The sequence below is a fragment of the Gadus chalcogrammus genome, chromosome 8 (assembly GCF_026213295.1).
Source record: "Gadus chalcogrammus isolate NIFS_2021 chromosome 8, NIFS_Gcha_1.0, whole genome shotgun sequence".
Taxonomy (NCBI): domain Eukaryota; kingdom Metazoa; phylum Chordata; class Actinopteri; order Gadiformes; family Gadidae; genus Gadus; species Gadus chalcogrammus.
In genome coordinates, this window is record NC_079419.1 from 15,993,540 (window position 1) to 16,007,910 (window position 14,371).

A 14,371-nucleotide genomic window follows, 5' to 3' on the forward strand; every position below is an offset into this window, starting at 1 on the left:
TCACATCTCTCTGTGTGGGGGAACTGAATGCGGTATTCCTCATTCAGTCCCCCCACCCAGGGAGGTGTATAGGACCAAGATGTCCGCTACGGGTGAATAAGGCCCACGATGTGAAAGGTGTTTGGCTCTGTTTCCCCCGGCCCTCGGAGGCCTCCAGAGAGCCGCCGCGGTGACTTTCACACACCCTCGCCCTTCCAGTGAGTTCCTATGGCCTGCGCATATTGTATGTGTGCTGTGTGTGTGTAGATCCTGAGATGTGTGCATGTGTATACGTGGATGTGTTGCTACTCCACCCTCCATCCATCCCCCCACTCCCCTTCATACTTAACGTTGGACTCTGCCCTGCCTCACTACTCAAACCACATCTCTCTTTCTCTCTGTTCTCTCTTTTCCCCCCGCTCTTATTCTGTCTGTTTTCTCTCTCCCCTGGTCTCTCTCTCCACTGTTCTGTCTCTCTCTCCCCTGTTCGGTCTCTCTCTCCCCTGTTCTGTCTCTCTCTCTCTTCCATGTCCGGTCTCTCTCTCCCCTGTTCTGTCTCTCTCTCCCCTGTTCTCTCTCTCTCTCCCCTGTTCTGTCTCTCTCTCTCTTCCATGTTTGGTCTCTCTCTCCCCTGTTCTGTCTCTCTCTCCCCTGTTCTCTCTCTCTCTCCCCTGTTCGGTCTCTCTCTCTCCCCTGTTCGGTCTCTCTCTCTCCCCTGTTCGGTCTCTCTCTCTCCCCAGTTCGGTCTCTCTCTCTCCCCTGTTCGGTCTCTCTCTCTCCCCCTGCTCGGTCTCTCTCTCTCTCTCCCCTGTTCGGTCTCTCTCTCCCCTGGTCTCTCTGGTGGCCGTTCTGGGCTCCCGTCATCTCTCCCCTCATTAAAAAGCCCCGAGGCTGGAATCTCCTCGGGCGGCCTCTCTATTCCCCCATCACCTCCTCCTCCTCCGCCCACCCCTGTCTCCCAGCCTCCGTGGCTCCTAGCACACCATTAACAAGTCCCCATGGGTGGTTTCATGCATCTGCACCGCTGCCCCAATCACTCACTCACTCTCTCTCCTCCTTCTCCTCCTCGTCCCCTCCAGTTCCAGGGATGAAATGAGAGAGATTGATGATGAAGTCTGTTTCATTTTTATTTCCTTTTTGTTTTTCCCTTTCTGCTCTGTGTGAGTTGAACCGGTGCCGGGCCCGCGGTGCTCCTGTCGGTGGGTTTGAGCGGGCTCCAGAAGGGGTTATCGGAGGGTTTACATGGATTTGCTCTCTAAACGAACGCGGCCCACGCCCGATCACAGGCGAAACGCTGCGATCGCTCAAGATCAGACGCAGTCATGTGGATCGGGCGTCTCGCTCCAGGCGTTTTAATGTCTTCATCTGAGTTTGTGAGAGGGGGCCAGGATGCCTTTGTATCTTTTTTTTGGATTGAAGGATCATCATTAGTTTTTTTGGGGTTGCATCTAATGTGGTGGGTAGGCATCTCCAAGAAGGCCAGAGGCCAACAGCATCTTCCAAATAAAAGTAGAAAGAAGGTGGCTCCATACGTAATTCTCTTTCAAGTCTTTTCCAGTCATCAGCACAGCAACACACCCTTTGATGTGCGTTGCTTTTCCAGCTATGTGTATGCACTCGTAAAATCGTTAGCCTCTGATCGAAACGAGTGCGAAGCACACAAATGAAAGCCGAGAACTCACCTGTAAGAGAGAGTTGGGATCCTTGTTACGTTTCTTTTTATTTCTCCTCTGATTCTCTTAACAGATTGGGATCAACTTCAGGCTCATGTTAATCTTCTGATAAATAACATGGTGCCCTTCCTTTGTCTGGCAGGGATGTCATGCTAGAAAATGTTGATAACACACCAGAACCAAAACCACCAATTAGGGAATGATGCGCAACACATGCATGTCTAATCACTACCAAACCGTACAGGGTAGGCTGTGGTTTCCTAGACCAACTCTCTTTTTTATAACACACCCTAATTACATAATTGCATACATTTTTGCAATTTCTTTCCAATGTAGATACTTAGTAATTTGTATAATTTGTGTCATTAAATCTGTTTTATGCTGTCTTATCACAGGACTGCATTAACTCCAACGGTGCAGTACCAAAAACCTTCCACGATTTAACCCCATCAGCACCGTTTAGGCAACATCGCAACAGACAGTTTGAGTTTTTGGGAACTTGCAGCATTTGCAGTGGGATCCGTATGCCCGGTGTGCTGGGCAGGTTAACACTCTGACTCCGATACCAGACCTGCCAATCAGCCATCAGAGAACAAGACTAAGTTATGGGGGTCACGCTGGGGCCCTGTGGGGCTCCTCAGGTCCAGGGGCCAGAGGAGCTGTTCCTCAGTCTGTCAGCAGTCTCTCTCCCTCTCTCCCTCCCCCTCCAGCTTCTCCCTCCCCGCAGCTTCTTCACTGGAGGCCTTCGATCGTGTTACCCTCTCACCCAGCTGAGAGCCTGATCCCCCTTTCCAGGCAATCTCCTATCGCTCTCTCCCATCTCCCCCTCTGTCTCTCCAATGCCCCCTGGCATCTGTGGAATTGTTTGAGTTGGAAAGTTTTGATTTAGCCGGCCATCTTAATTACCGGAATGCTGATGGAGAGAAGGAGAGCTGGTTCTAGAACCCTCCCTCCCCCCCTCCCTCCCTCCTTCCCTCCGATTGCCTACTCCTCCCCCCACCTCCTTGCCCACCTGTTACTTCCCTGAGAGTACAAGAGATTCAGATAAGTATGGTTTGTGTGTGTGAGTGTGTGAGCGTGTGTGTGTGTGTTTGTGTGCGTGCGCCTGCCTGACTGCATGCATCGGTGCGGGCATGCATGTGTGTGCTCGCACGCGTGTGTGTGTGTGTGTGTGTGTGTGTGTGTGTGTGTGTGTGTGTGTGTGTGTGTGTGTGTGTGTGTGTGTGTGTGTGTGTGTGTGTGTGTGTGTGTGTGTGTGTGTGTGTGTGTGTGTGTGTGTGTGTGTGTGTGTGCGTGTGTGTGTGTGTGTGAGTGTGTTGTGTTTGTGTGTGTGTGTGCGCCTGCCTGCGTGCGTTTGTGCGTGTTTGTGTCAACCTGTTTGTGTGTGTGCATTACGGGCCGGGGGGGATATGGCAGTGTGTGCATAACTAAGTGATCTGATATGTTCTCTTGGAGGCGTGACAGGCGTTTCTCAGGGGTCGCCGACTGCTTGTTTCCGTGCATTAAGGTCACGCCCGGACTCCCAACGACCCCCCTCCGATACGACGTGACCGCGTTTCATTACACAACCATGACTCATTAGCTCCTGCGCTCCTCGCACTAAAAATAGAGTGTCGCTTCTCAACAGCTCGCCAGGCAAGGGGGGGGGGGCAGAGCTGGCAGAGACGGTATGACACCATGGTATTACCCCTCACCCCTCACCCCTGCTCTGTTGTAACCATAGCTGGTCTGCAGTCCGGTGGTGGGGCTGTGTATTTCTACTAATTAAAACAGGGATATGTACCCCACACACATGGCTCTGTGGCACATATCTGTACGCTGACTTGTGTGCAACCCAAGCCTGGAGTGGGATTAAAATGCTTTTCCTGAGAAGGCGGTTGTCCAGGGGATGTCTCCTCGAGCTGTAGGAATGGCCCCCAGCGCCGTGGTATGAGAACGCTGTCTCCTGCCTCATTATCACTATATTACTGTGTTCTTCTGCACGCACACAAACACACTCACACACACACACACACTGGTACTGCTGGCCAGGGAGAAGCGCATCGACATTCTGCCCTGGATGAGAGTATGCATATTAAACATGGAACATGAATTACCCAATGAAAGTAATTCTGCATAAACTTTTTCATTTGTGGCCATGTTTTGTAGGTTGCAGTGTGTGTGTGTGTGTGTGGGGGGGGGGGGGGAGGGCTGGCGGTGCTGTTGGCGCCCCTAGCACCCTCTGTGGGCTAGCTGAAGACAAACCCACTCACACACTCACTCACCAACATTCACAGAGACACACATGCGATGTAGGTACAAATTTTAAGGCATGATCGGTTGTGGTGATTATAATGATCGTTATTACTATTTTATTATTATTATTTCTGATAGTATGAAACAGTATGATATCCTACATTCATCTATTCTATAACATGAATCTGCTCCTAACCTTCTCATGGCCTGAACTCATGCAGGTCGCCTGCATTCATTAGTCGACCCCTTCAACTCACCTTTTTTTCTAACACACACACACACACACACACACACACACACACACACACACACACACACACACACACACACACACACACACACACACACACACACACACACACACACACTCACAAACCCCCACAGACCTAACACACATCAGCACACACACACACACACACACACACACACACACACACACACACACACACACACACACACACACACACACACACACACACACACACACACACACACACACACACACACACACGTAACACAGCCAACTCTTCTCACACAGCAGCAGCAGCATGCAGAAAGGACACCATAGTTGTGGCTGAAGTCACAGCACCGCCGGCGCGCTTATTTTTACCCATTAGTTATTGTGGTGGCAGCGCCACAATGACACTTAAGCTGTAATTGGACCAGAAAAGCACCGGGTTGCCGTGCAGAATGTTAAATTGGAAGTAGCCCCATATGATTAAAGGCCAGACAGAGGCCCGCCGGCAGGAAGCTGGTAATGTGTTGTCACACAGGTTCTAAATATACACGTATGAGCGTTTACACAGGACGCACACAGAGACCCCGTCCAAAACCCATGGCGGTGCCAGTCTGCTGCCCGCTTTCACACGTTGCCGTGACGGCATGCCTCTCCTCTTGCACCGACTTTGTATCACTCTTTATCACTCTTGCCGCCGACACGATATGCGCCGGCTGCGCGGCGGTTCAAATAAGGGCTTTCAGTTTCGCGCCAGGACCAGCCCTCTGGATGTTCTCTCCGATTACGTGCTCGGAGAATCCACATGGGGGGAAATTGTTAAATCAAGGATAATTGCTTCACACAAATTGGCCTCAATCTGGGTCATGATCTCGTCAGACTTCATTTCCCAGGAGGCTTTGGAGGGTGACATGCAGTGAGATCGTAATGATAGCCACCCAAGTGGGATGACGGGAGTGAAAGCTGCTGGAGATTGTAGTCAAACCCAGAAATTCATCGAGCACTTTCCTGTCAGATCCGTCTCACCAAACGGTGTGCTTGTGAAAGAGCCGTCTGGGGCCCGAATCATGTCATCTCTGTGGACTTGTTTTCCCAGTTCTCCAGAGGAACACAGTGCACTGTGATTGAGTTGTCCTCAACCCAGAAGGAAACAGATTCAAACAGCCAGAGACAAACAAAAAAGAAAAACAAATAACGACAAGAGCAGGGGAAGGGATGGACAGATGCGGTTTGTCAGAGGAAGTGAAGACGGACAGAGCAGAAGAGGTGAGAGATACAAGGAGAGAGAGCAGATAGTGGAGGAAAATAAAATAGGGAGAAGCGCTCAGGGCAAATGAATCCAGATGTTGTATCCTGTTCACAAGGTGGAGTCTGATCACTTGTACCATACTTGTTTTTTGCTTGTTAAGAGGTAGGGGTACACCCCCTCCCCCCCTTTTCTTTCCCTTTCTCACTCACTCCCCCTGCTCCTCTCCCTCTCCCTAGTGCTCTCTCTCTTCCTGTTACTCTCCCCCTCCCTGCTATTCCTTCTCCCCCTCTCTCTCTCTCTCTCTCTCTCTCTCTCTCTCTCTCTCTCTCTCTCTCTCTCTCTCTCTCTCCACTCTGTCTCTCTCCACTCTGTCTCTCTCTCTGTCTCTCGCTCTACATCTATCAACGTTTTTTCTCCAGGCAGCTGAGAAATCACTATTTCATTCAACAACTGTGTCTGGAGGGTTCTCTGTTTCTCTCTCTCTCTCTCTCTCTCTCTCTCTCTCTCTCTCTCTCTCTCTCTCTCTCTCTTTCTGTTACTCCTTACCTCTCTCTCTCACTGTTTTCCCCTGGCAGCTGAGAAATCACTATTTCATTCAGCAACTATGTCTTGAGGGTTCGATAGAGCTGCCGAAATCCTGCAATAAAATGTTTCACCCCACACACTTCATCATACTCGGGAGTGGGTTGTCAATTCTCATTTTGTTGAAGTATGATTATCTGGGCAGGGGTGTGTGTGTGTATGTGTGTGCGTCTATGTGTATGTGTATGTGCTTGTGTGCGTGTGTGTGTGTGTGTGTGTGTGTGTGTGTGTGTGTGTGTGTGTGTGTGTGTGTGTGTATGTGTTGCGACAGCGTGAGATGAATATGAGTATGTGTATTCTGTATATATTAACAGGGCCGTCAGTCCTCTTAGGGTTCAGATTGAATGGTGTTGTTGAAACGCAGGGCCTTTTTGTTATGTCCTGGGGCCCAACAGTGGAGCCAAATGTTAGCAAACACACCAGGAGACAGCGAGCATGCTGGGAGACTATTTATGAGGAACGGTCTTGAATTGTTTTTAGTGAGATACGGTTACATTGTGTGTGTGTGTGTGTGTGTGTGTGTGTGTGTGTGTGTGTGAGCAAACGTGTGAATGGACAGGACATATTTCCCAGTGAGCTCCGACCAAGATAATTTTATAATAACATCATACATGGCTCCAAAACCCAAACTCACTTCTCCGACTGCCTCTTTTTTCCTTCTCCTTTTTTTTGGCCCCTCCTCCTCCTCCTCCTCCTCCTCCTCCTCCTCCTCCTCTTCCCCCTCCTCATCCTTCGGCTTCTCATCTCTCTTTTCTTCTGTCTGTTTTCTTTATATCATCTCTCAGTCAGTCTATTGGCTTTGGTCGCAACTATGTACACTGGAATGCAATCACACATTGGTCTCCCTGCACCACACACACACACACACACACACACACACACACACACACACACACACACACACACACACACACACACACACACACACCACACACACACACACACACACACACACACACACACACACACACACAGAGCGTGTTTAGTGGGGGCTGTGATCCTGATGGTGGGTGTTGCGATGCGTTACCAGTGTGTTCCTCAGGGTCTGTCGGGGAGTCCCCTCGTGTCACAGGCAGCGGTCGTATTAGTTGGTGCAGCTGTTGAGCAGGACATAACTGTTGTTATCCTACTGTCTCTGCTGGCCAGGGAGGATTTGGACACACACACTCACTCAAACACACACACAATCACTCACACACACACACACACATACACGCAGACACACATTGCCAATAACATACATGCACAGACACAAACATACATACTTTCAAAAACACGTCCTTTAACCTTTGCATATTTTGACACACACACACTCACACACAGCAACACATACATCACACTCACTTGTTTCTGAATGAACTGAATGAGACTTACAACTGAGTGGAAAGGGATGTAAAATGGATACAAATATGAATGTTAGTAAGTAGTAAGGCATGGTTTTTGTTTGATTGAGTGCCTTGTGGTATTTCTCTGAGGGCCGATGCTGATATATAGGTTGAAAATGTGTAGGTTTCTGCATGTAATCCATCTTAGTTTGTGTGTCTTTCTGCTTGTGTGTGTAGACTGTTTGTGTATCTGTTAGAGTGTGTGTCTATGTCTCAGAGTGCCTGTAAATCAGCTGTGTGTGTCCGTGTGAACCAGTGTGCTTGTGTTCCAGTGGGAGAATGGGACTGGGAGAGGGTTAATAAAACCCCAAAGATCCTAAGAAGTGGAGTAGGGAGCGATGAGGGAGCGGAAGAAAGCGGAGAAAGGAATATTTCACACCACTTCTGAGCAAGATCATTTTATAATAACATCATTTATGCCTATGTAACCCAAGCTCGGAGACACATTTTGTGGCCGCTGTGCACTGGGTATTAGACGCCCTGTGTGCTGGCAGATGGACCCTCTCACAGCGTCACCCCAGCCACACCAACACAGCAACCACACCGTCTTCAGCGGCCAACAGGACAGTCCCTCAATATCCTCCTCCATCTACCATTTAGTTTTATATTTTTCCCTTAAGGTTTCTTTGCTCCAAAGTGCGTCGGTCGCTCGTTTTTTTCAATTATCTTGTTTTTTATATGTTGTGTGTGTCTCTCTCGCTCTTTCTTTCACACATGCATGCACACACACACACACACACACACACACACACACACACACACACACACACACACACACACACCACACACACACACACACACACACACACACACACACCACACACACACACACACACACACACACACACACACACACACACACACACACACACACACACACACGCACACGCGCACACACGCACACGCATAGGCTTGCCAATAGAAATGCAGTGCTGATTGAAAATGGATTGAATGATAATTGTTCAATGATGAATTTAAGCTTTTGGTTTACGTAATAAATATTTTGCACAAATTCAATTTCATACTCCATGCACTCTGTGTGTGTGTGTGTGTGTGTGTGTGTGTGTGTGTGTGTGTGTGTGTGTGTGTGTGTGTGTGTGTGTGTGTGTGTGTGTGTGTGTGGTGTGTGTGTGTGTGTGTGTGTGTGTGTGAATGTGTGTGCGTGTTAGGTGTGTCTGTACGTGTTGGGTATGTGTGAGTGTTTGTGCGTAGGTTGTGTCGGCACCCTGTCTCTCCTTCTCTGCAGTTGCTGCTGCTCCTCTGTGTCCTGGCATGCTTTGAGGCTGACCTCACAGCCCAGAGGAGAGCAATGTGTCCCAGACGCACACACGCACGCAACACCCACCCACACCCACACCCACACAGACACACACACACACACACACACACACACACACACACACACCCACACACACACACACACCACACACACACACACACACACACACACACACACACACACACACACACACACACACACACACACACACACACGTGCACAGGCACAGGCACACCCAGGAGAAATGGGAAAGTGAAGAGAAGCAATTTAGTATTTCTCAATGGAGGGTCAGACAGCAGGGTGGAGGTGCGGGGAGGGTGGGGGGGGGTGATTGACAGTGAGGCAGATAGAAGGATCAACAAAGAGAGGCGATACGGCAGGATGGAGCCTGCTGGAGGGAATGAGACATGGAAACCAAGCGGAACAAGGCCCCTGTCGCACTCTTTTGTTAAATGATGCGCCGCTTGACTGGGTCTTGTCCATAGAGGTGGCAGTGTTTCAGGGGGCACTTGTGTCTCTCATTAACTTGTCACATACTCTGTCCATCCCCTGAGGTTCTTGAGGAGCCCAGCCATATTGACAACGACTTCATCCACTATTAGATCTCCCTCTGACATGAAGGACACTGGTGCTCCAACTCCAGGACAGTCTTGATAGGAAGGATGGATAGGGAACATAAGAGGCATTTACCAGTTACCACTCACTGTCTGACCCAGGTGTGCATTGTTTATTGTATAACTGTATCAACAGAGATAATCAATGTCGGCAATAGAGTTTCATGTGGTTTGTCCTTATTTGAATCAATTCAACAGTTACAACAAACCGTCTTTCTCTCTCTCTCTCTCTCTCTCTCTCTCTCTCTCTCTCTCTCTCTCTCTCTCTCTCTCTCTCTCTCTCTCTCTCTCTCTCTCTCTCTCTCTCTCTCTCTCTCTCTCTCTCTCTCCCTCCCTCCAGATGCGTTCCAGTACCTGCTCTCCTTCTCCCAGGGTCACCTGAGCTCCCTGCTGGTGGCCACCTACCCCCCGCTGGCCGACGACGCCCTGCCGCACGTCAACCGACTCTTCTCCACGCTGTCGGACCACCTGCGCGGCGCCAACGTCTCCGTGGAGACCGCCGTGCACCGCTTCTTCAATGGCCTCTTCCCGCTCGTCTACACGCAGCTGGTCAACCCGGGCATGGCGCCTGACACCGGCTCGCCAACGTCGTCTTCGGCGACCATGACGACGGAGGCGGAGCAGGGCGGCGGCGGCGGTGGCGGCGGTGGCGGCGGCGGCGGCGGCAGCGAGCTGTCCGACTGCCTGCGCATGACCCGGCAGGACATCAACCCGTTCGGGCCGCACCCGGCCGCCATGGCCAAGGAGCTGGCGGAGTCCCTGGGCGCGGGCCGGCACCTGGGCCTGGCGCTGGCGGCGGGGCTGGAGCCCATCAACGCCACGGACCACCTGCTGCTCAGCAAGGAGTGTGTGCGGGGGCTGGTGCGGATGGAGTACTGCTCCCACTGCCGGGGCCTGACGCTCATCAAGCCCTGCCTGGGCTACTGCCTCAACGTGCTGCGGGGCTGCCTGGCGGGCCCGGCGGAGCTGGACGCGCCGTGGCGCCGCTACTCGGCGCTGCTGGAGCAGCTGACCCACGCGGTGGCCGGCCACCACAGCCTGGAGCTGGCGCTGCTGGGGGTGCGCGACCACGTCAACGAGGCCCTGCTGTACGCCCAGCTGCACGGGCTGGTCATCACCGCCACGGTGAGTGCCCCCCGCCGCCGCCGTGCAGGCCGTCTGGGACGCGTGTGGACTGATATGTGCGCGCACAAGCTCACACACACACACACACACACACGCATGTACGTGCACAAAGACTATTCACATTCCCATTTCTAGTTTTCTTTGATAATATATTTTTTAGGGGCTTTGGGAGAGGAGAGGCCCAAATGGATTGAAGGAGAAAAGGAAAAGAGCGGTATATTAGACCTATATATATTAGAGTATATTAGGGAGGGAAGTCCAACCTGTGTTGCAGAAAAGCATATTACCTACAGGGTTAGCATGCTAGCGGGATGAGCCTCAGAGCTGCCCTGAAAGTCCTGCTTAAAAAGAAAGGCAGGATGAGCCACCCATCAGAGGGTTAGCGCAATTATAATGTAGCCTGGAGCTCTTCCCTGATCTGGCCTTCACTTAACAAATGTATTGTTTTCCATCTATTAGTCAAATAAATAAGGAAATCAAGTACTAAGTAGAGCCCACCAGTACTAAACAAGTACTGGTGGGCTCGGATATCAACAGAACTCCACTTGCAGCGCATGGGCCTGCCTCGCATTACGCATGAAGCGTATATAACAGAACATCACCAAAAATATATTATGTTTAAGACGGAAATGCAGTATGTCTAAAACATTTCCAGTTAACATAACACATAAGCCCACCTCCTGCATCACTCATTCTAAAAAAAAAATAGCATATCTACGTACTCGGGGGATAGGCGGGTGCGGAGGCGATTTACAATCAAGCCCGCCGTGGAAAAGACTCTCCGCTGGAACGGAGGTTGCCGGTATAGCCAAGTATGGCATTAGTGTACACATTTACATTTAATAACCAATATGTAATTAATATAGCTAATGAATATATTTAATTTACTTTAGAAAAATAAGTTCAATACCCACGTCATTTCAAATAATCGAGTATTCCAATAACCGTGCCCATCCCTACTTTTGAGCAGAACTTCCTATATGGAAAGTGTGTAATATTGGATTTCACTCTGAATAACCACTGATCAGTGTAACTTATATGGGGGGTTATGAGTTAAAGGTTCACAATGGCAGAGCAATGGAGTCTTCCTTGTCTGTTTAACACACAGTCTTATTGTAGAGCTTGGGATTTGGCCTCTAGATGAACAGCAAACAAAGAGAGTAAAGCACACAAACAAAGTTGGCTTATTATTCTGGGCGCTGTAGACATCATGACTAGGCCCTAGCATTCATCCATGCCCATAACGGCATGTCAGAAACTCTACAAATGCACTGTTTCATCCATCCAAGATTTTTTTCAAAATATGTGTTTGCATTTGATTTATTACTCTGGTAAAAATATCCTCAGGATTACTGCTGATCTCAGCACAGCCCATGAGTTGAGCGGTACATGAAATAAGTCTCCCGTTCTTGTTCTCGGGAATGATACAGGAATGGCGCTCTAGCGTATCTAAGTGGGTGTAAACCATTGTGGGCGCCGTATCAGTGATCGGCAGTGGGTGCTCTCGACAGAGCCATATGCATAAAATATGAATATACCGTATGTATTGAAAGAGACGAAAGCCCCCCCTCTCTGTATCTTCCTCCCCTTTGGCGCAGTCGATAAGGAGCACTCATGGCTTCTACAGTCCTTAACGGCCACTTGCCTGAGATCTATGGCCATCCGTGAAGCCAAATGCTTCTTTCTAATTGCTTCTTCTTTACTCACCGCCTTTTTCTTTCTTGCTCATCCCAGATCACCCCCTCTCCTCACTCTCTCTAAATGCCTCTCTCTGTCTATGTCTCTGTCTCTCCCACTGTCTCTCTTTTTCCTTTCTCCTTTCTCCATCTCTTTTCCCTTTGTCGTGCCTGTTTCTTCGCTCGCATCTGCGTTCCATCTTCTCCGAGGCTGTCCTCAGTTTCCCGCCCCTCCTCCATCGTCGCTCAGCTCAAGTGCCGAGCGTCTTTATCCACTTAGAGAATTAAGTGGCCTCGAAAATCAGGAACAGAACCGGTGTTTGTCGAAAGTCCCTCTCCTCGCCTTTTCTCAGGAACCCTCACCAGAACTGGACGACTAGAGTATTCGAAAACACGGCTGGATTTACAACTTGGCCATAAAATCTGAACGTTGCGAAAATCCGAAACAGCAACCACACTTTTAGTACGCCCAGATGTAATCCATGTCCATGGTTGAAGTGAACGGAGGAAATATTTCGCTAATCTTGAAAGGGATCAGCGTCGTTGATTTGTTTTGGACCAATGCAAGGGGAGACTATTGGTCAGGGTCAGGGAAGATAGAGTTCTGGCCCAGATACCCAGGACCACATACCAGAACTATCTTCTGGAGCGACATCACAGCTACGTACTTAGACACAGATACACACACACATGCCAACACACATGCATATTTACTCATGCACATTCACTCATTCACCCACAGGGAGGGTTGCCAGGCTTGTTGATTGAATCAATACAACTATGAAGAATCAGAGGCCAGGCTGTCTGATTCCTATTATGTCATTGTTTGTGTGTGTGTGTGTGTGTGTGTGTGTGTGTGTGTGTGTGTGTGTGTGTGTGTGTGTGTGTGTGTGTGTGTGTGTGTGTGTGTGTGTGTGTGTGTGTGTGTGTGTGTGTGTGTGTGTGACTGCTTGGTATTCACGGGGTGGCGGGCCAGGCTTGAGTCGGGAGCCCAGTGCAAGGACAAGTGGGACAGAGTTGAATGGGATCCAGCCAGGCCATAGAAAGTGGACCCAGCCTGGTGGAAGAAGAGAAAAAGGGTCCAGAGAATAAATTGTCTCTGGAAGAGGAGGAGGCCCCTCAGTCAGACACTGGTGGCTCCCATTCTCTGTGGGCTCGTATTTTGCAATGTGTGCACGCACGCACGTGAACGTGCACACACACACACACACACACACACACACACACACACACACACACACACACACACACACACACACACACACACACACACACACACACACACACACACACACACACACACACACACACACACACACACACACACACACACCAATCTATTGGTCCATGCAAGCCAGACTCCAATTCCAGAAGCCTTATTATTATATATTTTATACACAGCCTTAGCATGTCTTAGTGGGACAATGACGCATCAGGACCAATCAAAGACTCGGACAACCATGTCCAACCCTTGTCAATCTCTCTTCCCCAACAAGGCTCCCCATATTGTAGACACACAGCCCAATACACGCAATGAAGTGGAGACAGTAGAACAAGAATACCACTGTCGGGTTTGCGGGCTGATAATGTTGTTTGTAAGGAGTGAGATGGAGCTGGTAGTAGTTGTGCAGAGTCTGTATTTTGTAGAGTTGTTATTAAAGGAATTATTGAGACTTTGCGGCTTTGCACTGGGATGTTATCCCAAACCACTCCGTGGTCCGACTCTCTTTCTCCCTTACTCAGCGGCTCACAGAGCCGACAGAGGCTGCTCTATACTGTACGCACTGCTGCTACTGGGCTACCACACACATACACACACACACACGTACGTTCACACACGCACTCACTCGCACACAGATACTCCATCTTTATCAGACACAAACACGCGCACATGCACTTTTACCTACCCTCCGCTCGTGCGCGCACACACACACACACACACACACACACACACACACACACACACACACACACACACACACACACACACACACACACACACACACACACTTAGACAATTACAAAAAACACATACACACAAACCCCTAGACTTGCCTACACACAATCTCAGAAACACACAGTTAATAATAATATAAATATACACACACACCACCTCACCATTTACAAGTATCAGGTTTTTAGGAGTCTGGTAAGGGGTATATATAAGCGGGCCCACCCTGGGACAATACTGCTGGGCACGTGTGTGTGTGTGTGTGTGTGTGTGTGTGTGTGTGTGTGTGTGTGTGTGTGTGTGTGTGTGTGTGTGAGTGTGAGGAGGTTGAAAGGGGTCCATTGATGGTTGTGTGAGGCGGCAGCAGGATAAACACCGCTTCAACACA

General features: G+C 49.7%; 1 protein-coding gene across 2 annotated transcripts in view; it reads left to right on the forward strand.

Moving 5' to 3' along the window:
* gpc5c (glypican 5c) overlaps positions 1-14,371 on the forward strand; it is a 111,625-nt gene that overhangs the window by 18,767 nt on the left and 78,487 nt on the right. For both annotated transcript variants that reach the window (XM_056597749.1, XM_056597750.1), the window contains exon 3: positions 9,572-10,356. In XM_056597749.1, the coding sequence (XP_056453724.1) occupies positions 9,572-10,356 (785 nt within the window). The remainder of the gene's footprint in view (positions 1-9,571; positions 10,357-14,371) is intronic.